A 26,275-nucleotide genomic window follows, 5' to 3' on the forward strand; every position below is an offset into this window, starting at 1 on the left:
TAGAGACATGTCGATAGACGGGACTATAAACCAGCCTTTAAACAAGATGGATGTTTAGACAATAGAATGTTCTAGAGACATGTCGATAGACGGGACTATAAACCAGCCTTTAAACAAGATGGATGTCAGACAATAGAATGTTCTAGAGACATGTCGATAGACGGACTATAAACCAGCCTTTAAACAAGATGGATGTTTAGACAATAGAATGTTCTAGAGACATGTCGATAGACGGACTATAAACCAGCCTTTAAACAAGATGGATGTTTAGACAATAGAATGTTCTAGAGACATGTCGATAGACGGACTATAAACCAGCCTTTAAACAAGATGGATGTTTAGACAATAGAATGTTCTAGAGACATGTCGATAGACGGACTATAAACCAGCCTTTAAACAAGATGGATGTTTAGACAATATAATGTTCTAGAGACATGTCGATAGACGGACTATAAACCAGCCTTTAAACAAGATGGATGTTTAGACAATAGAATGTTCTAGAGACATGTCGATAGACGGGACTATAAGCCAGCCTTTAAACAAGTTGGATGTTTAGACAATAGAATGTTCTAGAGACATGTCGATAGACGGACTATAAACCAGCCTTTAAACAAGATGGATGTTTAGACAATAGAATGTTCTAGAGACATGTCAATAGACGGACTATAAACCAGCCTTTAAACAAGATGGATGTTTAGACAATAGAATGTTCTAGAGACATGTCGATAGACGGACTATAAACCAGCCTTTAAACAAGATGGATGTCAGACAATAGAATGTTCTAGAGACATGTCGATAGACGGACTATAAACCAGCCTTTAAACAAGATGGATGTTTAGACAATAGAATGTTCTAGAGACATGTCGATAGACGGACTATAAACCAGCCTTTAAACAAGATGGATGTTTAGACAATAGAATGTTCTAGAGACATGTCGATAGACGGACTATAAACCAGCCTTTAAACAAGATGGATGTTTAGACAATAGAATGTTCTAGAGACATGTCGATAGACGGGACTATAAACCAGCCTTTAGATAAGTTGTAAATGCAACAAGTTCTTATATTGTGTCTTATAACAGCACTCACAGCTGTCGAAGAAAACTGAAATGTTGACATTTGTAGTCTGTTTACATATATTTGTTTAGAGACTATTTATACAGAAAAATGTGTATACAAACCCATATATACTGAATTGATCAATAGGACAATATTTTAGGTTTTTGAAGGAGCCGCTGTCGAAATCAAGTCAAATCAAATCCAACCCAAAACTGAGGCTTGAATGCAAAACGAAGACGTTTATATAAACACAGTGGCCAAGACATGAAGCATGAGAAAAGTGCAGAACTAGGAGAAAACACAAAACACTACGTTTCATCTTCAGTCTAAATAGTATTTTAGATTTGACTATAATTATGTTACACAATTTCTGATATCAAATGCCTTTTATTTGGCTGTATAGGAAAAATCTGTATTTCTCCTCCCTCTACTGCCATTCATTCCAAATTATACTGGGTTTTTGGATTTCTCCCTGAACAAGATGGCCGCCATTTTCAACTAAATTCTAGAACTTTGAAGGTTTATGACATCTAGTCAATTTAATAGGATCTCTGTTGGTCTGTCTCTGTCTCTCTGTCTGTCTCTGTCTGTCTGTCTCTCTGTCTGTCTGTCTCTGTCTGTCTGTCTGTCTGTCTGTGTCTCTGTCTGTCTAATGGTTTCTAGAATTTTCTGACCTGCATCGGTCTTTTCCTGTCTTTTATCTCCAGTTGTCCGTCCTGTAACTTCCCAGCGTTGTTGGATAAAGGTGTGTCGCTGTTCAGCTGTCCCAACCCTCGCTGTCGGAAGGTGAGTTGACACGCGTGTCGGATACTGTCCCTCAGTCGAGGTATAAATCACGTGAGATGGAACAAACTACCTTCTTAACAACACTATCAACAAGGCAGGTCCTACAGGCCCTAGTTTCTACCTTCTTAACAACACTATCAACAAGGCTGGTCCTACAGGCCCTAGTTTCTACCTTCTTAACACCACTATCAACAAGGCAGGTCCTACAGGCCCTAGTTTCTACCTTCTTAACAACACTATCAACAAGGCAGGTCCTACAGGCCCTAGTTTCTACCTTCTTAACACCACTATCAACAAGGCAGGTCCTACAGGCCCTAGTTTCTACCTTCTTAACAACACTATCAACAAGGCAGGTCCTACAGGCCCTAGTTTCTACCTTCTTAACAACACTATCAACAAGGCAGGTCCTACAGGCCCTAGTTTCTATCTTCTTAACAACACTGTCAACAAGGCAGGTCCTACAGGCCCTAGTTTCTACCTTCTTCACAACACTATCAACAAGGCAGGTCCTACAGGCCCTAGTTTCTACCTTCTTAACAACACTATCAACAAGGCAGGTCCTACAGGCCCTAGTTTCTATCTTCTTAACAACACTGTCAACAAGGCAGGTCCTACAGGCCCTAGTTTCTACCTTCTTCACAACACTATCAACAAGGCAGGTCCTACAGGCCCTAGTAGAAGAGTAGCTGCTGCCTTGACAGGAACTAATGGGGATCCATAATAAACCCCAGGAAGAGTAGCTGCTGCCTTGGCAGGAACTAAAGGGGATCCATAATAAACCCCAGGAAGAGTAGCTGCTGCCTTGGCAGGAACTAATGGGGATCCATAATAAACCCCAGGAAGAGTAGCTGCTGCCTTGGCAGGAACTAATGGGGATCCATAATAAACCCCAGGAAGAGTAGCTGCTGCCTTGGCAGGAACTAATGGGGATCCATAATAAACCCCAGGAAGAGTAGCTGCTGCCTTGGCAGGAACTAATGGGGATCCATAATAAACCCCAGGAAGAGTAGCTGCTGCCTTGGCAGGAACTAATGGGGATCCATAATAAACCCCAGGAAGAGTAGCTGCTGCCTTGGCAGGAACTAAATGGGGATCCATAATAAGACTTTGTCCAGGATAGGGAGTTCATAGACTTTGTCCAGGATAGGGAGTTCATAGACTTTGTCCAGGATAGGGAGTTCATAGACTTTGTCCAGGATAGGGAGTTCATAGACTTTGTCCAGGATAGGGAGTTCATAGACTTTGTCCAGGATAGGGAGTTCACTAGGGGTTCATAGACTTTGTCCAGGATACAGAGTTCACTATGGATTCATAGACTTTGTCCAGGATAGGGAGTTCACTAGGGGTTCGTAGACTTTGTCCAGGATAGGGAGTTCACTAGGGGTTCATAGACTTTGTCCAGGATACAGAGTTCACTAGGGATTCATAGACTTTGTCCAGGATAGGGAGTTCATAGACTTTGTCCAGGATAGGGAGTTCATAGACTTTGTCCAGGATAGGTGGTTCATAGACTTTGTCCAGGATAGGGAGTTTAGATAGAGGACGATAGTTATTAGCATCTGAGGAATCTCCACCCTTTTAGCAGTGGGAGGACATCAGCTGATTTCCAAAATGCTGGGTATGGAGATTGATCAAGAGACTTAAGTTGAAAATGTGAGCCTCAGGATCAGTAATAATACCAGCTGCTATCTTTAACAGGTAGGGGGTCCAGGTTGTCTGGACCTGTCTTTAACAGGTAGGGGGTTCAGGTTGTCTGGACCTGTCTTTAACAGATAGGAGGTCCAGGTTGTCTGGACCTGTCTTTAACAGATAGGGGGTCCAGGTTGTCTTTAACAGGTAGGGGGTCCAGGTTGTCTGGACCTGTCTTTAACAGGTAGGGGGTCCAGGTTGTCTGGACCTGTCTTTAACAGATAGGGGGTCCAGGTTGTCTGGACCTGTCTTTAACAGGTAGGGGTCCAGGTTGTCTTTAACAGGTAGGGGGTCCAGGTTGTCTTTAACAGGTAGGGGGTCCAGGTTGTCTGGACCTGTCTTTAACAGATAGGGGGTCCAGGTTGTCTGGACCTGTCTTTAACAGATAGGGGGTCCAGGTTGTCTGGACCTGTCTTTAACAGATAGGGGGTCCAGGTTGTCTGGACCTGTCTTTAACAGGTAGGGGGTCCAGGTTGTCTTTAACAGGTAGGGGTCCAGGTTGTCTGGACCTGTCTTTAACAGGTAGGGGGTCCAGGTTGTCTGGACCTGTCTTTAACAGGTAGGGGTCCAGGTTGTCTGGACCTGTCTTTAACAGATAGGAGGTCCAGGTTGTCTTTAACAGGTAGGGGGTCCAGGTTGTCTGGACCTGTCTTTAACAGATAGGAGGTCCAGGTTGTCTTTAACAGGTAGGGGTCCAGGTTGTCTTTAACAGGTAGGGGGTCCAGGTTGTCTGGACCTGTCTTTAACAGATAGGGGGTCCAGGTTGTCTGGACCTGTCTTTAACAGATAGGAGGTCCAGGTTGTCTTTAACAGGTAGGGGGTCCAGGTTGTCTGGACCTGTCTTTAACAGATAGGGGGTCCAGGTTGTCTGGACCTGTCTTTAACAGGTAGGGGGTCCAGGTTGTCTTTAACAGGTAGGGGGTCCAGGTTGTCTGGACCTGTCTTTAACAGATAGGAGGTCCAGGTTGTCTTTAACAGGTAGGGGGTCCAGGTTGTCTGGACCTGTCTTTAACAGATAGGGGGTCCAGGTTGTCTGGACCTGTCTTTAACATATAGGGGGTCCAGGTTGTCTTTAACAGGTAGTGGGTCCAGGTTGTCTTTAACAGGTAGGGGGTCCAGGTTGTCTTTAACAGGTAGGGGGTCCAGGTTGTCTGGACCTGTCTTTAACAGGTAGATGTCCAGGTTGTCTGGACCTGTCTTTAACAGGTAGATGTCCAGGTTGTCTGGACCTGTCTTTAACAGGTAGGGGGTCCAGGTTGTCTGGACCTGTCTTTAACAGGTAGATGTCCAGGTTGTCTGGACCTGTCTTTAACAGGTAGGGGGTCCAGGTTGTCTTTAACAGGTAGGGGGTCCAGGTTGTCTGGACCTGTCTTTAACAGGTAGGGGGTCCAGGTTGTCTGGACCTGTCTTTAACAGGTAGATGTCCAGGTTGTCTGGACCTGTCTTTAACAGGTAGGGGGTCCAGGTTGTCTGGACCTGTCTTTAACAGGTAGGGGTCCAGGTTGTCTGGACCTGTCTTTAACAGATAGGGGGTCCAGGTTGTCTTTAACAGGTAGTGGGTCCAGGTTGTCTTTAACAGGTAGGGGGTCCAGGTTGTCTTTAACAGGTAGGGGGTCCAGGTTGTCTGGACCTGTCTTTAACAGGTAGATGTCCAGGTTGTCTGGACCTGTCTTTAACAGGTAGGGGGTCCAGGTTGTCTTTAACAGGTAGGGGGTCCAGGTTGTCTGGACCTGTCTTTAACAGGTAGGGGGTCCAGGTTGTCTGGACCTGTCTTTAACAGATAGGGGGTCCAGGTTGTCTGGACCTGTCTTTAACAGATAGGGGTCCAGGTTGTCTTTAACAGGTAGGGGGTCCAGGTTGTCTGGACCTGTCTTTAACAGGTAGGGGGTCCAGGTTGTCTGGACCTGTCTTTAACAGGTAGGGGTCCAGGTTGTCTTTAACAGGTAGGGGGTCCAGGTTGTCTGGACCTGTCTTTAACAGGTAGGGAGGGGGTCCAGGTTGTCTGGACCTGTCTTTAACAGATAGGGAGGGGGTCCAGGTTGTCTGGACCTGTCTTTAACAGATAGGGAGGGGGTCCAGGTTGTCTGGACCTGTCTTTAACAGGTAGGGGTCCAGGTTGTCTTTAACAGGTAGGGGGTCCAGGTTGTCTGGACCTGTCTTTAACAGGTAGGGAGGGGGTCCAGGTTGTCTGGACCTGTCTTTAACAGGTAGGGAGGGGGTCCAGGTTGTCTGGGCCTGTCTTTAACAGGTTGATGTCCAGGTTGTCTGGACCTGTCTTTAACAGGTAGGGGGTCCAGGTTGTCTGGACCTGTCTTTAACAGGTAGGGGTCCAGGTTGTCTTTAACAGGTAGGGGGTCCAGGTTGTCTTTAACAGGTAGGGGTCCAGGTTGTCTTTAACAGATAGGGGGTCCAGGTTGTCTGGACCTGTCTTTAACAGGTAGATGTCCAGGTTGTCTGGACCTGTCTTTAACAGGTAGGGGGTCCAGGTTGTCTTTAACAGGTAGGGGGTCCAGGTTGTCTGGACCTGTCTTTAACAGGTAGGGGTCCAGGTTGTCTGGACCTGTCTTTAACAGATAGGGGGTCCAGGTTGTCTTTAACAGGTAGGGGTCCAGGTTGTCTTTAACAGGTAGGGGTCCAGGTTGTGTTTAACAGGTAGGGGGTCCAGGTTGTCTGGACCTGTCTTTAACAGGTAGGGGGTCCAGGTTGTCTTTAACAGGTAGGGGGTCCAGGTTGTCTGGACCTGTCTTTAACAGGTAGGGGGTCCAGGTTGTCTGGACCTGTCTTTAACAGGTAGGGGGTCCAGGTTGTCTGGACCTGTCTCTAACAGGTAGGGGGTCCAGGTTGTCTGGACCTGTCTTTAACAGGTAGGGGGTCCAGGTTGTCTGGACCTGTCTTTAACAGGTAGGGGTCCAGGTTGTGTTTAACAGGTAGGGGTCCAGGTTGTCTTTAACAGGTAGGGGTCCAGGTTGTCTTTAACAGGTAGGGGTCCAGGTTGTGTTTAACAGGTAGGGGTCCAGGTTGTCTTTAACAGGTAGGGGGTCCAGGTTGTCTGGACCTGTCTTTAACAGGTAGGGGGTCCAGGTTGTCTGGACCTGTCTTTAACAGGTAGGGGTCCAGGTTGTGTTTAACAGGTAGGGGTCCAGGTTATCTGGACCTGTCTTTAACAGGTAGGGGGTCCAGGTTGTCTTTAACAGGTAGGGGGTCCAGGTTGTCTGGACCTGTCTTTAACAGGTAGGGGGTCCAGGTTGTCTGGACCTGTCTTTAACAGGTAGGGGGTCCAGGTTGTCTGGACCTGTCTTTAACAGGTAGGGGGTCCAGGTTGTCTGGACCTGTCTTTAACAGGTAGGGGGTCCAGGTTGTCTGGACCTGTCTTTAACAGGTAGGGGTCCAGGTTGTGTTTAACAGGTAGGGGTCCAGGTTGTCTTTAACAGGTAGGGGTCCAGGTTGTCTTTAACAGGTAGGGGTCCAGGTTGTGTTTAACAGGTAGGGGTCCAGGTTGTCTTTAACAGGTAGGGGGTCCAGGTTGTCTGGACCTGTCTTTAACAGGTAGGGGTCCAGGTTGTCTTTAACAGGTAGGGGGTCCAGGTTGTCTGGACCTGTCTTTAACAGGTAGGGGGTCCAGGTTGTCTGGACCTGTCTTTAACAGGTAGGGGGTCCAGGTTGTCTGGACCTGTCTTTAACAGGTAGGGGGTCCAGGTTGTCTGGACCTGTCTTTAACAGGTAGGGGGTCCAGGGTGTCTGGACCTGTCTTTAACAGGTAGGGGGTCCAGGTTGTCTGGACCTGTCTTTAACAGGTAGGGGTCCAGGTTGTCTGGACCTGTCTTTAACAGATAGGGGGTCCAGGTTGTCTGGATCTTTAAGACAGTCCATGTGTATTTCATCACTACAGAATATCCCCAGTCCATGTGTATGTCATCACTACAGAATATCCCCAGTCCATGTGTATGTCATCACTACAGAATATCCCCAGTCCATGTGTATGTCATCACTACAGAATATCCCCAGTCCATGTGTATGTCATCACTACAGAATATCCCCAGTCCATGTGTATGTCATCACTACAGAATATCCCCAGTCCATGTGTATGTCATCACTACAGAATATCCCCAGTCCATGTGTATTTCATCACTACAGAATATCCCAGTCCATGTGTATTTCATCACTACAGAATATCCCAGTCCATGTGTATTTCATCACTACAGAATATCCCAGTCCATGTGTATTTCATCACTACAGAATATCCCCAGTCCATGTGTATGTCATCACTACAGAATATCCCCAGTCCATGTGTATTTCATCACTACAGAATATCCCCAGTCCATGTGTATTTCATCACTACAGAATATCCCCAGTCCATGTCATCACTACAGAATATCCCCAGTCCATGTGTATTTCATCACTACAGAATATCCCCAGTCCATGTGTATTTCATCACTACAGAATATCCCCAGTCCATGTGTATGTCATCACTACAGAATATCCCCAGTCCATGTGTATTTCATCACTACAGAATATCCCCAGTCCATGTCATCACTACAGAATATCCCAGTCCATGTGTATTTCATCACTACAGAATATCCCCAGTCCATGTGTATTTCATCACTACAGAATATCCCCAGTCCATGTGTATTTCATCACTACAGAATATCCCCAGTCCATGTCATCACTACATAATATCCCCAGTCCATGTGTATTTCATCACTACAGAATATCCCCAGTCCATGTCATCACTACAGAATATCCCAGTCCATGTGTATTTCATCACTACAGAATATCCCAGTCCATGTGTATTTCATCACTACAGAATATCCCCAGTCCATGTGTATGTCATCACTACAGAATATATCCAGTCCATGTGTATGTCATCACTACAGAATATCCCCAGTCCATGTGTATTTCATCACTACAGAATATCCCCAGTCCATGTGTATTTCATCACTACAGAATATCCCCAGTCCATGTGTATTTCATCACTACAGAATATCCCAGTCCATGTGTATTTCATCACTACAGAATATCCCAGTCCATGTGTATTTCATCACTACAGAATATCCCCAGTCCATGTGTATGTCATCACTACAGAATATCCCCAGTCCATGTGTATGTCATCACTACAGAATATCCCCAGTCCATGTGTATTTCATCACTACAGAATATCCCCAGTCCATGTGTATTTCATCACTACAGAATATCCCCAGTCCATGTCATCACTACAGAATATCCCCAGTCCATGTGTATTTCATCACTACAGAATATCCCCAGTCCATGTCATCACTACAGAATATCCCCAGTCCATGTGTATTTCATCACTACAGAATATCCCCAGTCCATGTGTATTTCATCACTACAGAATATCCCCAGTCCATGTGTATGTCATCACTACAGAATATCCCCAGTCCATGTGTATGTCATCACTACAGAATATCCCCAGTCCATGTGTATTTCATCACTACAGAATATCCCCAGTCCATGTGTATTTCATCACTACAGAATATCCCCAGTCCATGTGTATTTCATCACTACAGAATATCCCCAGTCCATGTGTATTTCATCACTACAGAATATCCCCAGTCCATGTGTATTTCATCACTACAGAATATCCCCAGTCCATGTGTATTTCATCACTACAGAATATCCCCAGTCCATGTCATCACTACAGAATATCCCCAGTCCATGTGTATGTCATCACTACAGAATATCCCCAGTCCATGTGTATTTCATCACTACAGAATATCCCCAGTCCATGTCATCACTACAGAATATCCCCAGTCCATGTGTAGTTCATCACTACAGAATATCCCCAGTCCATGTCATCACTACAGAATATCCCCAGTCCATGTCATCACTACAGAATATCCCCAGTCCATGTCATCACTACAGAATATCCCAGTCCATGTGTATTTCATCACTACAGAATATCCCCAGTCCATGTGTATTTCATCACTACAGAATATCCCAGTCCATGTGTATTTCATCACTACAGAATATCCCCAGTCCATGTCATCACTACAGAATATCCCCAGTCCATGTCATCACTACAGAATATCCCAGTCCATGTGTATTTCATCACTACAGAATATCCCCAGTCCATGTGTATTTCATCACTACAGAATATCCCCAGTCCATGTCATCACTACAGAATATCCCCAGTCCATGTGTATTTCATCACTACAGAATATCCCCAGTCCATGTGTATTTCATCACTACAGAATATCCCCAGTCCATGTGTATGTCATCACTACAGAATATCCCCAGTCCATGTGTATTTCATCACTACAGAATATCCCCAGTCCATGTCATCACTACAGAATATCCCAGTCCATGTGTATTTCATCACTACAGAATATCCCCAGTCCATGTGTATTTCATCACTACAGAATATCCCCAGTCCATGTGTATTTCATCACTACAGAATATCCCCAGTCCATGTCATCACTACAGAATATCCCCAGTCCATGTGTATTTCATCACTACAGAATATCCCCAGTCCATGTGTATTTCATCACTACAGAATATCCCCAGTCCATGTGTATGTCATCACTACAGAATATCCCCAGTCCATGTGTATTTCATCACTACAGAATATCCCCAGTCCATGTGTATTTCATCACTACAGAATATCCCCAGTCCATGTGTATTTCATCACTACAGAATATCCCCAGTCCATGTGTATGTCATCACTACAGAATATCCCCAGTCCATGTCATTACTACAGAATATCCCCAGTCCATGTCATCACTACAGAATATCCCCAGTCCATGTGTGCCACAACTTTGGAAGTATGCTTGGGGTCATTGTCCATTTGGAAGACCCATTTGCGTCCAAACTTACTGACTGATGTCTTGAGATGTAGTTCTCTCCTCTGTCCTGTAGATGGAGACAGAGCTCCATGACTGCTCTAGTCTTCCTCCCTGCATCTCTCTCTGTCCTGTAGTTCTCTCCTCTCTGTCCTGTAGTTCTCTCCTCTCTGTCCTGTAGTTCTCTCCTCTCTGTCCTGTAGTTCTCTCCTCTCTGTCCTGTAGTTCTCTCCTCTCTGTCCTGTAGTTCTCTCCTCTCTGTCCTGTAGTTCTCTCCTCTCTGTCCTGTAGTTCTCTCCTCTCTGTCCTGTAGTTCTCTCTCTCTCTGTCCTGTAGTTCTCTCCTCTCTGTCCTGTAGTTCTCTCCTCTCTGTCCTGTAGTTCTCTCCTCTCTGTCCTGTAGTTCTCTCCTCTCTGTCCTGTAGTTCTCTCCTCTCTGTCCTGTAGTTCTCTCCTCTCTGTCCTGTAGTTCTCTCCTCTCTGTCCTGTAGTTCTCTCTCTCTCTGTCCTGTAGTTCTCTCCTCTCTGTCCTGTAGTTCTCTCCTCTCTGTCCTGTAGTTCTCTCCTCTCTGTCCTGTAGTTCTCTCCTCTCTGTCCTGTAGTTCTCTCCTCTCTGTCCTGTAGTTCTCTCCTCTCTGTCCTGTAGTTCTCTCCTCTCTGTCCTGTAGTTCTCTCCTCTCTGTCCTGTAGTTCTCTCCTCTCTGTCCTGTAGTTCTCTCCTCTCTGTCCTGTAGTTCTCTCCTCTCTGTCCTGTAGTTCTCTCCTCTCTGTCCTGTAGTTATCTCGCTCTGTCCTGTAGTTCTCTCCTCTCTGTCTTGTAGTTCTTTCCTCTCTGTCCTGTAGTTCTCTCCTCTCTGTCCTGTAGTTCTCTCCTCTCTGTCCTGTAGTTCTCTCCTTTCTGTCCTGTAGTTCTCTCCTCTCTGTCCTGTAGTTCTCTCCTCTCTGTCCTGTAGTTCTCTCCTCTCTGTCCTGTAGTTCTCTCCTCTCTGTCCTGTAGTTCTCTCCTCTCTGTCCTGTAGTTCTCTCCTCCCTGTCCTGTAGTTCTCTCCTCTCTGTCCTGTAGTTCTCTCCTCTCTGTCCTGTAGTTCTCTCCTCTCTGTCCTGTAGTTCTCTCCTCTCTGTCCTGTAGTTCTCTCCTCTCTGTCCTGTAGTTCTCTCCTCTCTGTCCTGTAGTTCTCTCCTCTCTGTCCTGTAGTTCTCTCCTCTCTGTCCTGTAGTTCTCTCCTCTCTGTCCTGTAGATGGAGACAGAGCTCCATGACTAATCTAGGTTTCCTCTCTCCGTCTCCTCCTCCTCAGTGTGTGACACTGCATTCCTGGGGCTAAGTACACACTCTCTCTCTCTCTCACACACACACACACACACACACACACACACACACACACACACACACACACACACACACACACACACACACACACACACACACAGTGATGTGAGGAAGAGCTCAATACTACTCTCATGCCACGCCCTTCTTGTCCTGCCCTCCCATTGGTTGAAACCAGTTTTCCATCCATGTCAAATGTGTTTCAGATCATGTTTGACCCAGATTCTCTTCCCTGGTTTCTGTCTGACCGACTGACACACACACACACACACACACACACACACTGTTTTCCACATGTGGTTATGAGATTTGTAGGGCGACAGTTAGCCTAGTGGTTAGAGCGTTGGACTAGTAACCGAAAATTCAAAAATCTGTCGTTCTTGAACAAGGCAGTTAACCCACTGTTCCCCGGGAGGCCGTCATTGAAAATAAGAATTTGTTCTTAACTGACTTACCTCGTTAAATTTAAATAAAGATACGTTAATAATAGTTTGGTGTGTGTGTGTGTGTGTGTGTGTGTGTGTGTGTGTGTGTGTGTGTGTGTGTGTGTGTGTGTGTGTGTGTGTGTGTTAGTAGCTGAAGCTGTGAGCATGACTGTATGTGTGAGGAGTCACACACACTTCAGCAGTATATCTGTGTGTGTTGGGGGAGCTCCTCTTTCCCCAGACCATGTGCTCTGACCGTACCTCTTTCCCCAGACCATGTGCTCTGACCGTACCTCTTTCCCCAGACCATGTGCTCTGACCGTACCTCTTTCCCCAGACCATGTGCTCTGACCGTACCTCTTTCCCCTCCCCAGACCATGTGCTCTGACCGTACCTCTTTCCCCAGACCATGTGCTCTGACCGTACCTCATTCCCCAGACCATGTGCTCTGACCGTACCTCTTTCCCCTCCCCAGACCATGTGCTCTGTCCGTACCTCATTCCAGAGAGCCAACTCCCCTCTCTCCCTCCTCCCCTCTGCCACACCCACAGCAGCTCCCACCCAATCAGATTGTGTGTAAAAGCCTTCTGTTTCCTTATAAGGGCTGTTCCTGCAGAGAGGAAGGGAGTGGACATCTGAATCAGAGGAGAGGATGAGAGAGACGGCTTGAATGAATAAGACTGGAAACGACTGCAGGGATGCATAGTCTGACACACTGACTACACACACACTGAATAAACACACACTAAATATACACACACTGAATAAACACACTCTCTCATATACACACACTGAATATACACACACTGAATATACACACACTGAATATACACACTGAATACACACACTGAATACACACACACTCTCATATACACACACTGAATATACACACACTGAATATACACACTGAATATACACACACTGAATATACACACTGAATACACACACACTGTGAATATACACACACTGAATACACACACACTGAATATACACACACTGAATATACACACTGAATACACACACTCTCTCATATACACACACTGAATATACACACTGAATACACACACTCTCTCATATACACACACTGAATATACACACACTGAATATACACACTGAATACACACACTCTCTCATATACACACACTGAATATACACACACTGTGAATATACACACACTGAATACACACACACTGAATATACACACACTGAATATACACACTGAATACACACACTCTCTCATATACACACACTGAATATACACACACTGTGAATATACACACACTGAATACACACACACTGAATACACACACACTGAATATACACACTGAATATACACACACTGTGAATATACACACACTGAATGCACACACACTGAATGCACACACACTGAATGCACACACGCTGAATATACACACACTGAATATACACACACTGAATATACACACACTCTCTCATATACACACACTGAATATACCCTCCCTATTGTCTGTCTTAGCTAATGCTAACCCACTGCTCTGCTATCATGGAGACAGGTTCTATAGCTAACTGGCTAATGCTAACCCACTGCTCTGCTATCATGGAGACAGGCTCTATAGCTAACTGGCTAATGCTAACCCACTGCTCTGCTATCATGGAGACAGGCTCTATAGCTAACTGGCTAATGCTAACCCACTGCTCTGCTATCATGGAGACAGGCTCTATAGCTAACTGGCTAATGCTAACCCACTGCTCTGCAATCATGGAGACAGGCACTATAGCTAACTGGCTAATGCTAACCCACTGCTCTGCTATCATGGAGACAGGCTCTATAGCTAACTGGCTAATGCTAACCCACTGCTCTACTAAGGCCATCATGGAGACAGGCTCTATAGCTAACTGGCTAATGCTAACCCACTGCTCTACTAAGGCCATCATGGAGACAGGCTCTATAGCTAACTGGCTAATGCTAACCCACTGCTCTACTAAGGATATCATGGAGACAGGCACTATTGCTAACTGGCTAATGCTAACCCACTGCTCTACTAAGGCCATCATGGAGACAGGCTCTATAGCTAACTGGCTAATGCTAACCCACTGCTCTACTAAGGCCATCATAGAGACAGACTCTATAGCTAACTGGCTAATGCTAACCCACTGCTCTACTAAGGCCATCATGGAGACAGGCTCTATAGCTAACTGGCTAATGCTAACTCACTGCTCTACCAAGGCCATCATGGAGACAGGCTCTATAGCTAACTGGCTAATGCTAACCCACTGCTCTACTAAGGCCATCATGGAGACAGGCTCTATAGCTAACTGGCTAATGCTAACTCACTGCTCTACTAAGGCCATCATGGAGACAGGCTCTATAGCTAACTGGCTAATGCTAACCCACTGCTCTGCTATCATGGAGACAGGCTCTATAGCTAACTGGTTAATGGTAACCCACTGCTCTGCTATCATGGAGACAGGCTCTATAGCTAACTGGCTAATGCTAACCCACTGCTCTGCTATCATGGAGACAGGCTCTATAGCTAACTGGCTAATGCTAACTCACTGCTCTGCAATCATGGAGACGGGCTCTATAGCTAACTGGCTAATGCTAACCCACTGCTCTACTAAGGATATCATGGCGACAGGCTCTATAGCTAACTGGCTAATGCTAACCCACTCCTCTACTAAGGCCATCATGGAGACAGGCTCTATAGCTAACTGGCTAATGCTAACTCACTGCTCTACTAAAGCTATTTGTATTTCTACATTTTTATTTAACTTTTATTTAACTAGACAAGTCAGTTAAGAACAATTTCTTATTTACAATGGCGGGCTGGCAAAAGGCTTCCTGCGGGGACGGGGGCTCGGATTTAAAAAATAAATATGTAAAGGACATAACACAACACTACATAAAGAGGCAAGGGTGCTGTGGGATTATTTAATATACTCTTTGAAGAGGTAAGGTTTCAGACATTTTGGTAAGATAGGCAGGGACTCTGCTGTCCTAGCTTCAGGGGGAAGATAGACAGGGACTCTGCTGTCCTAGCATCAGGGGGAAGCTGGTTCCACCATTGGGGCGGAGGACAGGACGGAGAATAGCTTGGACTGGGCTGAGTTGGAGCTGCCTCCTGTAGGGGTGGGAGGACAGAGAAGAGCTTGGACTTGGCTGAGCGGGAGCTGCCTCCTGTAGGGGTGGGAGGACAGAGAAGAGCTTGGACTGGGCTGAGCGGGAGCTGCCCTCCTGTAGGGGTGGGAGGGCCAAGAGAGGTGGCAGGTTGGGTTGTAGAGTTGGCGCCTGAAGGAGGGAGGGGGAAGAGACCAGAGGTGGCAGAACGGGGTGCTCAGGTTGGGGTGTAGAGTTGGAGCCTGAAGGAGGGAGGGGGAAAAGACCAGAGATGGCAGAACGTGGTGCTCAGGTTGGGGTGTAGAGTTGGAGCCTGAAGGAGGGAGGGGGAAGAGACCAGAGGTGGCAGAACGGGGTGCTCAGGTTGGGGTGTAGAGTTGGAGCCTGAAGGAGGAAGGGTCAGATCCCCATGCTGCTTTGTAGTGAAGCACCATGGTGTTTTTAGTGGATGTGAACTTCGACTGGAAGCCTGTGGCATTGTGGGTAAATTACAGGGGTTTGATGACAAAGCGGGGACTTGGACTGGAAGCCTGTGGCATTGTGGGTAAATTACAGGTGTTTGATGACACCCCTGGGACTTGGACTGGAAGCCTGTGGCATTGTGGGTAAATTACAGGTGTTTGATGACAAAGCGGGGACTTGGACTGGAAGCCTGTGGCATTGTGGGTAAATTGCAGGTGTTTGATGACAAAGCGGGAAGAGCAGCCGACAGCGAGTTGAGACGTCACCAGGGACGCTAACGCTAGTTGTTGCTGAATCTGTCGTTTGCCACAGTCATCACTATTAATTAGGAATGTAAATATGAATGTCATGACATCACTACTTAGTCATGACATCACTACTTAGTGTGGGGTTGTCAGGCAACCAGTCGTTTAAAGGATCGTGGGATTACTGCGTGTCGAATAATATTTTTATTTCTCTCGTGCTCATTACAACCGGTGTAGTAGACTGTACAGTGAAATGCTTACTTTACTACAAGCCTTCTACCCACAATGCAACAGTGACGAGGCGACTCCGGGATGCTGGACTTTCTAGGCAGAGTTGCAAAGAAAAAAGCCATATCTCAGATAAATAGATAAAAAAATATTTAAGATTTGGCAAAAGAACACAGACAGAGGAACAGCTACCCTGCTTTTCTTCTTCCTGTAACATGAAGTTCTATACAATAAAAAATATGACATGACATTACATAACACTTTTCAACAGCGAGGAACTTGAACCTCTCGACCTGCTTCACCACAGCCCCGGCGATGTAAATGAGGGAGGGCGTGTTCAGACCTCCATTTCCTGTAGTCCACGATTTAGCTCATTGGTGTTGCTGACGCTGAGGGAGAGGTTGTTGTCCTGGCACCACACTTGCCAGGTCTTTGACCTCCTCCCTATTGGCTGTCTTCATCGTTGACGGTGATCAGGCCTACCATTCGTTGTGTGGTCGGCAAACTTAATGATGGTGCTTGGTCACGTAGTCGTGGGTGAGCAGGGGAGTACAGGAGGGAGTACAGGAGGGAGTACAGGAGGGAGGACAGGAGGGAGTACAGGAGAGGGAGTACAGGAGGGGACAAAGCCTGGTGTTCAACGCTGAGCTGTCGTCAATGAACAGCATTCTCACGTAGGTGTTCCTTTTGCGGGATTTCTTTTAAGCGTCTGGATTAGTGTCCAGACTGCAGCTTTGGGCCTCCCGGTTGGTGCAGTGGTCATCGCAGTGAGACTCTGGGTTCGAGCCCAGGCTCTGTCGCAGCCGGGCGCGACCGGGACGTCCATGAGGCGACGCACAATTGGCCTCGTCCAGGTTAGGGAGGGTTTGGCCGGTAGGGATGTCCTTGTCTCATCACACACTAGCGACTCCTGTGGCAGGCCGGGCGCAGTGCACGCTAACTAGGTCGCAAGGGGCACGGTGTTTCCTCCGACACATTGGTGCGGCTGGCTTCCGGGTTGGATGCGTTAAGAAGCAGTGCGGCTTCGTTGGGTTGTGTTTCGGAGGACGCATGGCTTTCGACCTTCGTCTCTCCCGTTGTAGCGATGGGACAAGATAGTAACTACTAACAATTGGATACCACGATACTGAGCCGTTTAGCTCAGTGCGGACGTTGCCTGTAATCCATGGTTTCTGGTTGGGATATGTACGTACGGTCACTGTGGGGACGACGACATCGATGCACTTCTTCTTAATGAAACTGAGTCCCCCAGATGTCCTTCAGCATGTTGAGCCGGTGGAGATGCTGTTACTAGGCAACCACGCAGTCAGGGAGGGATCACACTTCTGCTGCTGCAGTCTCTCTCTCTCTGTCTGTCTCTCTCCCTTCTTCCCTCCCTCTCTCTCTCTCTCTCTCTCTCTCTCTCTCTCTCTCCGTCTCTCTCTCTCTGTCTCTGTCTGTCTCTCTCCCTTCTTCCCGCTCTCTCTCTCTCTCTCTCTCTGTCTCTCTCTCTCTCTCTCTCTCTCTCTCTCTCTCTCTCTGTCTCTCTCTCTCTGTCTCTGTCTGTCTCTCTCCCTTCTTCCCGCTCTCTCTCTCTCTCTCTCTCTCTCTCTCTCTGTCTCTCTCTCTCTGTCTCTGTCTGTCTCGCTCCCTTCTTCCCGCTCTCTCTCTCTCTCTCTCTCTCTCTCTCTCTCTCTCTCTCTCTCTCTCTCTCTCTCTCTCTCTCTCTCCGTCTCTCTCTCTCTGGCGCTCTCTCTGTCTCTCTCTCCCTCGCTCACGCACACACACACAGTCACACAGTCACTCCCAGAGCCACAGCTAGCCAGTGTTTGAGGCAGCCTCTGCAGTGGTAGCGGCAGTAGCTAAATGCTGCTGTCTGTTGCAGTGGCTCGGGAACACTTGGTTTAGGACAACTCCCTTTTTAAAACATTCTACTGGTTCTACTTTGCAACCCAGCCGTGCACTAGTTAGGAAGAGATTTCCTCCCCTCTCCTTTCCTCTCCTCTCACCTCTCCTCCCCTCATCTCCTTTCCTCTCCTCTCCTCCCCTCTCCTTTCCTCTCCTCTCACCTCTCCTCCCCTCATCTCCTCCCCTCTCCTCTCACCTCTCCTCCCCTCATCTCCTCTCCTCCCCTCTCCTCTCACCTCTCCTCCCCTCATCTCCTTTCCTCTCCTCTCCTCCCCTCTCCTTTCCTCTCCTCTCACCTCCCCTCATCTCCTCCCCTCTCCTCTCACCTCTCCTCCCCTCATCTCCTTTCCTCTCGCCTTGCCTCTCCCCTCTTCTCCCTTCACCTCGCCTTTCCTCTCATCTCCCCTCTCCTCCCCTCTCCTTTCCTCTTGCCTCCCCTTGCCTCTCCCCTATTCTCCCTTCACCTCGCCCCTCCTCTCCTCTCACCTCCCCTCTCCTCCCCTCATCTCCTTTCCTCTCCCCTCCCCTCCCCTCTCCTCCTCCTTTCCTCTCCCGTCCCCTATCCTCCTCACCTCTCCCCTCTCCTCACCTCTCCCCTCCCCTCTCCTCACCTCTCCCCTCTCCTCACCTCTCCCGTCCCCTATCCTCCGCTCCCCTCCCCTATCCCCCTCTCCTCTCCCCTCGTTTCCATTATTTCTACAGTCTCAAGTCTCGGTATTGTGTCCTGGATGTTGGATGTTGTAACCTGTGTTGTGATTGAGACGAGGGAGGAGAACATGTGACCATCTCTGACATATTCATTTAGGGGGGAAAACCTAAACCTTGGATGCTACATTACTGTTTTTACTGAATCTCCCCTCCCTCTCTCCCTCCGCTACCCCTCTCCCCTCTCCCCCTCTCTCCAGGAGAGCTGCAGGAAGTGCCGTGTCCAGTGGAAGGAGCATGCTGGGAAGTCATGTGACCAGGTCATGGAACGAGATGAGATACGCATGAGGGTGGCCTTGTAAGTTACTGACCAGAGAGAGAGAGAGAGAGGGGTCCTTGCTATCTCTCCCTCATATATTAATATGGTCCATGCAGGTGGCCTTGTAAGTGCCTGACCAGAGAGAGGGGTCCTTGCTATCTCTCCTTCATACACTATATATACAAAAGTATGTGGACACCCCTTCAAATTAGTAGATTCTAGTGAAGTGTACAATGACCTTGTTGACTCTGGGCTGTGATTGGTCACAGGGCCGTCCTAGTGACATACCAGCTCTGTCGTCTGTACAATGACCTTGTTGACTCTCTGGGCTGTGATTGGTCACAGGGCCGACCTAGTGACATACCAGCTGTGTCGTCTGTACAATGACCTTGTTGACTCTCTGGGCTGTGATTGGTCACAGGGCCGACCTAGTGACATACCAGCTCTGTCGTCTGTACAATGACCTTGTTGACTCTCAGGGCTGTGATTGGTCACAGGGCCGACCTAGTGACATACCAGCTCTGTCGTCTGTACAATGACCTTGTTGACTCTCTGGGCTGTGATTGGTCACAGGGCCGACCTAGTGACATACCAGCTGTGTCGTCTGTGCAATCACCTTGTTGACTCTCTGGGCTGTGATTGGTCACAGGACCGACCTAGTGACATATCAGCTGTGTTGTCTGTGCAATCACCTTGTTGACTCTCTGGGCTGTGATTGGTCACAGGGCCGACCTAGTGACATATCAGCTGTGTCGTCTGTGCAATCACCTTGTTGACTCTCTGGGCTGTGATTGGTCACAGGGCCGACCTAGTTGCGTTGAAAATGAGTGTTTCTAAATGGACGAACTCGGTTGGTTCTGTTTCGTTCATAGTGAATACCCCCCAGGTGTTAGTGCAGGCATGGAGCTAAACCCTGCTATGTGTCCTGTTCCTCTCACAACAGAGAGGGTACTGGGTAAACAGCTCTGTTTCCCGGATGACTGGGCAGGAAGTTTAGCAGGCGGGTGCTTCCTGTCTCTCCACACTAACACACACAGTGTTAATACACGCTAACACACACACACGCACACACACACACATACACTCTAAAACACACAGTGTTAATACATGCTAACACACAGACACACACACACACACACACACACACACACACTAACACATACAGTGTTAATACACTCACTACAAACACACTTACCATACACGTCCAGTACTTCCTGTTGTTGCTGTCCACAGCTCCTCAGACTTCCTGCAGCTGACAGACAGGAAGTAGCCTGCCAGAACCATCAGATCTGACTATTCAGGGTCCTAACTAGGGCACTAACTAGGGTCCTAACTAGGGTCCTAACTAGGGCACTAACTAGGGTCCTAACTAGGGTCCTAACTCCTCTCTATCCCCTACAGTGAGGAGCAGATGACAGCAGCTCGGGTCAGGAAGTGTGTGAAGTGTGGAACAGGTCTGGTGTTGGGCGCTTACTGGGGTCCTAACTAGGGTCCTAACTAGGGTCCTAACTAGGGTCTTAACTAGGGCCCTAACTAGGGCACTAACTAGGGCACTAACTAGGGTCCTAACTCCTCTCTATCCCCTACAGTGAGGAGCGAATGACAGCAGCTCGGGTCAGGAAGTGCGTGAAGTGTGGAACAGGTCTGGTGAAGTCTGAGGGATGTAACAGGATGTGGTGTCGTTGTGGAAGCTACATGTGTTACCTGTGCCGAGAGCCAATCAGTGGATACAACCACTTCTGTCAGCACGCCCGTTCCCCTGGCGCTCCCTGTAGGCACTGCCGCAAGTGCTCTCTCTGGACAGACCCCACGGTGAGCGCGCACACACACACACACACGAACACAGACCCCACGGTGAGCACGCACACACACACACACACACACTCCACAGTAACACACACACACATACTCCAAAGTAACACACACACACACACACACACGAACACAGACCCCACGATGAGCACGCACACACACACACACACACACACACTCCACAGTAACACACACACACACACAGTAACACGAACACAGACCCCATGGTGAGCACACACACACACACACACACACACACAGTAACACACAGTAACACACACACACACACACAGTAACACACACCCACAGTAACACACACACACACACTCACACACACACTCCACAGTAACACACACACACACACACACTCCACAGTAACACACACACACAGACACACACACAGACCCCACTGTGAGCACACACACACCCACAGACCCCACTGTGAACACACACACCCCCACACACACACACACAGACCCCACTGTGAACACTACCTATTATATACAGTATAATTCATAAAGTATTCAGACCAATTGACTTTTTCCACATTTTGTTACGTTAAAGCCTTATTCTACAATAGATTAAAACCATAATGTCATCACAATACCCCATAATGACATCACAATACCCCATAATGACATCACAATACCCCATAATGACATCACAATACCCCATAATGACATCACAATACCCCATAATGACATCACAATACCCCATAATGACATCACAATTCCCCATAATGACAAAGCAAAAAAACGTTTTTTATACATTTTTGCACATTTATTAAAGATAAAAACAGATACCTTCTTTACATAAGTATTCAGACCTTTTGCTATGAGACTCGAAATAGAACTCAGCTGCATCCTGTTTCCATTGATCATCTTTGAGTGGCTCAGCCAGAGCCCGGACTTGAACCCGATCGAACATCTCTGGAGAGACATGAAAATAGCTGTGCAACGACGCTCCCCATCCAACCTGACAGAGCTTGAGAGGATCTGCAGAGAAGAATGGGAGAAACTCCCCAAATACAGGTGTGCCAAGCTTGTAGCGTCATACCCAAGAAGACTAGAGGCTGTAATCGCTGCCAAAGGTGCTTCAACGAAGTACTGAGTAAAGGGTCTGAATACTTATGTAAATGTGATATTTCAAATTTTTATTTGTAATACATTTGGAAAAAATTCTTAACCTGTTATTGGTTTGTCATTATGGGGTATTGTGATGTCATTATGGGGTATTGTGATGTCGTTGTGGGGTATTGTGATGTCATTATGGGGTATTGTGATGTCATTATGGGGTATTGTGTGTAGAATGAAAACATATTTAATCCGTCGGTGCAAAATAAATGTAGAAATCTATATTTCTAGTCTGCGTTGTCAAGGGCTAAAATAGAAGTCAGTTCTATTTCTGACGCAGATCACGCTGCCAGTCCTGCCTCTCCCATCTCCTCATTGGTTTATAGAAGCAGGTACCCACGTGACATCTCCTCATTGGTTATACCCACGTGGGTGACTGAAAGACAAACAAGGTCGGTGGCGATAATGCACCTAATTTATTAAATTTGCCAGTCGCAATATAACGTCCAGAGAAGAAGCCTAGAAACGATTCGGTTGACTGTTCCAAATCTCTCCTCGGGACCCCCAGTGTTCCAAACCTCTCCTCAGGGACCCCCAGTGTTCCAAACCTCTCCTCAGGGACCCCCAGTGTTCCAAACCTCTCCTCAGGGACCCCCAGTGTTCCAAATCTCTCCTCGGGACCCCCAGTGTTCCAAACCTCTCCTCGGGGACCCCCAGTGTTCCAAACCTCTCCTCAGGGACCCCCAGTGTTCCAAACCTCTCCTTGGGGACCCCCAGTGTTCCAAACCACTCCTCAGGGACCCCCAGTGTTCCAAACCTCTCCTTAGGGACCCCCAGTGTTCCAAACCTCTCCTCAGGGACCCCCAGTGTTCCAAACCTCTCCTCAGGGACCCCCAGCCGTTCCAAACCTCTCCTCGGGGACCCCCAGTGTTCCAAACCTCTCCTCAGGGACCCCCAGTGTTCCAAACCTCTCCTCAGGGACCCCCAGTGTTCCAAACCTCTCCTCGGGGACCCCCAGCCATTCCAAACCTCTCCTCAGGGACCCCCAGTGTTCCAAACCTCTCCTCAGGGATCCCCAGCCATTCCAAACCAACAAAGAGCTAACGCGCTAGCCATTCCAAACCAACAAAGAGCTAACACGCTAGCCATTCCAAACCAACAAAGAGCTAACGCGCTAGCCATTCCAAACCAACAAAGAGCTAACGCGCTAGCCATTCCAAACCAACAAAGAGCTAACGCGCTAGCCATTCCAAACCAACAAAGAGCTAACACGCTAGCCATTCCAAACCAACAAAGAGCTAACGCGCTAGCCATTCCAAACCAACAAAGAGCTAACGCGCTAGCCATTCCAAACCAACAAAGAGCTAACACGCTAGCCATTCCAAACCAACAAAGAGCTAACGCGCTAGCCATTCCAAACCAACAAAGAGTTAACGCGCTAGCCATTCCAAACCAACAAAGAGCTAACGCGCTAGCCATTCCAAACCAACAAAGAGCTACCGCGCTAGCCATTCCAAACCAACAAAGAGCTAACGCGCTAGCCATTCCAAACCAACAAAGAGCTAACGCGCTAGCCATTCCAAACCAACAAAGAGCTACCGCGCTAGCCATTCCAAACCAACAAAGAGCTAACGCGCTAGCCATTCCAAACCAACAAAGAGCTAACGCGCTAGCCATTCCAAACCAACAAAGAGCTACCGCGCTAGCCATTCCAAACCAACAAAGAGCTAACACGCTAGCCATTCCAAACCAACAAAGAGCTAACACGCTAGCCATTCCAAACCAACAAAGAGCTAACGCGCTAGCCATTCCAAACCAACAAAGAGCTAACACGCTAGCCAACCAAGGCGTTCTTGGCCAACAGCTAATTATAATAATATGATATGGCTTTCAGCCATATCCAAAGCGTCTTAGTATGGGTGGTTCCCGGGAATCGAACCCATTACCCTGCCGTTGCTAGCACTATGCTCTACCAGCTGAGCTTACAGGGGACCAGCTAATGTGTGTGTGTCTCTCTACAGCAAGATGACGAGCGCATCATTCAGGAGATTCAGAAAGAGGGCGAGAAAGAGCTCAACAAGAAGAACGCAGGTCAGTGCGTTTCTTTATAAATCCCGATGCTGTAATACTGTCCTTCTGGAACTATGGGTAATCTACTAACAGCTATCACCCTGACTATCACCCTGACTAACTGCTATCACCCTGACTATCACCCTGACTAATAGCTATCACCCTGACTAACTGCTATCACCCTGACTATCACCCGGACTAACAGCTATCACCCTGACTAATAGCTATCACCCTGACTAACTGCTATCACCCTGACTAACTGCTATCACCCCGACTAACAGCTATCACCCTGACTATCACCCTGACTATCACCCTGACTAACTGCTATCACCCTGACTAACTACTATCACCCTGACTAACTACTATCACCCTGACTAACTGCTATCACCCTGACTAACTGCTATCACCCTGGCTATCACCCTGACTAACAGCTATCACCCTGACTAACAGCTATCACCCTGACTAACTGCTATCACCCTGACCAACTGCTTTCACCCTGACCAACTGCTTTCACCCTGACCAACTGCTTTCACCCTGACCAACTGCTTTCACCCTGACCAACTGCTTTCACACTGACCAACTGCTTTCACCCTGACTAACTGCTATCACCCTGACTAACTGCTATTACCCTGACTAACTGCTATCACCCTGACTAACTGCTATCACCCTGACTAACTGCATTCACCCTGACTAACTGCTATCACCCTGACTATCTGCTATCACCCTGACTAACTGCTATTACCCTGACTTTCCCCCTGACTAGCAGCTATCACCCTGACTAACTGCTATCACCCTGACTAACTGCTATTACCCTGACTTTCCCCCTGACTAGCAGCTATCACCCTGACTAACTGCTATCACCCTGACTAACTGCTATCACCCTGACTAACTGCTATCGCCCTGACTATCTGCTATCGCCCTGACTATCTGCTATCGCCCTGACTAACTGCTATCGCCCTGACTAACTGCTATCGCCCTGACTAACTGCTATCGCCCTGACTAACTGCTATCGCCCTGACTAACTTCTATCGCCCTGACTAACTGCTATCGCCCTGACTAACTGCTATCGCCCTGACTAACTGCTATCGCCCTGACTAACTGCTATCGCCCTGACTAACTGCTATCGCCCTGACTAGCTGCTATCGCCCTGACTAGCTGCTATCACCCTGACTAACTGCTATCACCCTGATTAACTGCTATCACCCTGACTAACTGCTATCACCCTGACTAACTGCTATCACCCTGATTAACTGCTATCACCCTGACTAGCAGCTATCACCCTGACTAACTGACATTGCTCTCTCTCTCTCCTCTCTTTCTCCCTCTCAGAGACTTCAGGGAAGAGAGTGGGCCCGCCCCCGGAACCTGTGGTGGTTGCTAAGCGACCTCGAGCAGCCCCCCCTCCGCAGGCGGTGCGAGCGCCCTTATTGGTCCCCCCTCGTGTCATTCTGCCTCATCGCCAGCCCCTGCCCCCCGCCCCCTACGTGCCCCCGCTCCTCCACCTGCCCCCCCTCAACTACCACCCTCCCCTCAACCAGGTCAACAACAACCTGAACAATATAGACGTCAACATGCCCATGCACTATGGACCCCCCCCTCGCTACTACAGACACCTATAACCCTCCTCCTCCTCTACTACAGACACCTATAACCCCCCCTCCTCCTCCTCTACTACAGACACCTATAACCTCCCCCTCCTCTACTACAGACACCTATAAACCCCCCTCCCCCTCCTCTACTACAGACACCTAAAACCCCCTCTCCCCCTCCTCTACTACAGACACCTATAACCCCCCCTCCCCCTCCTCTACTACAGACACCTATAACCCCTCCTCCTCTACTACAGACACCTATAACCCCTCCTCCTCTACTACAGACACCTATAACCCCTCCTCCTCTACTACAGACACCTATAACCCCCCTCCTCCTCTACTACAGACACCTATAACCCCCCTCCTCCTCTACTACAGACACCTATAACCCCCCTCTTCTACTACAGACACCTATAACCCTCCCCTCCTCCTCCTCTACTACAGACACCTATATCCCCCCCTCCCCCTCCTCTACTACAGACACCTATAACCCCCCCTCCTCTACTACAGACACCTATAACCCCCCTCCTCCTCCTCTACTACAGACACCTATAACCCCCCCTCCTCCTCCTCTACTACAGACACCTATAACCCCCCCTCCTCCTCCTCTACTACAGACACCTATAACCCCCCTCCTCTACTACAGACACCTATAACCCCCCCTCCTCTACTACAGACACCTATAACCCTCCTCCTCCTCTACTACAGACACCTATAACCCTCCCCTCCTCCTCCTCTACTACAGACACCTATAACCCCCCCTCC

The 26,275-nt window shown here is 48.0% G+C and overlaps 1 protein-coding gene across 1 annotated transcript in view; it reads left to right on the forward strand.

Annotated features, from left to right (window-relative positions):
• The window catches only part of LOC139365266 (E3 ubiquitin-protein ligase RNF216-like), a 50,249-nt gene extending 24,712 nt beyond the window's left edge, over positions 1–25,537 (forward strand). The window contains exons 13-17 of the mRNA XM_071102775.1: positions 1,766–1,844; positions 18,905–19,002; positions 20,553–20,775; positions 23,870–23,939; positions 25,248–25,537. Coding sequence (XP_070958876.1) covers positions 1,766–1,844; positions 18,905–19,002; positions 20,553–20,775; positions 23,870–23,939; positions 25,248–25,537 — 760 coding nt within the window. The remainder of the gene's footprint in view (positions 1–1,765; positions 1,845–18,904; positions 19,003–20,552; positions 20,776–23,869; positions 23,940–25,247) is intronic.
• The last annotated feature ends 738 nt before the right edge of the window (positions 25,538–26,275 follow it).

The sequence above is a fragment of the Oncorhynchus clarkii genome, chromosome 13 (assembly GCF_045791955.1).
Source record: "Oncorhynchus clarkii lewisi isolate Uvic-CL-2024 chromosome 13, UVic_Ocla_1.0, whole genome shotgun sequence".
Classification (NCBI taxonomy): Eukaryota; Metazoa; Chordata; class Actinopteri; order Salmoniformes; family Salmonidae; genus Oncorhynchus; species Oncorhynchus clarkii.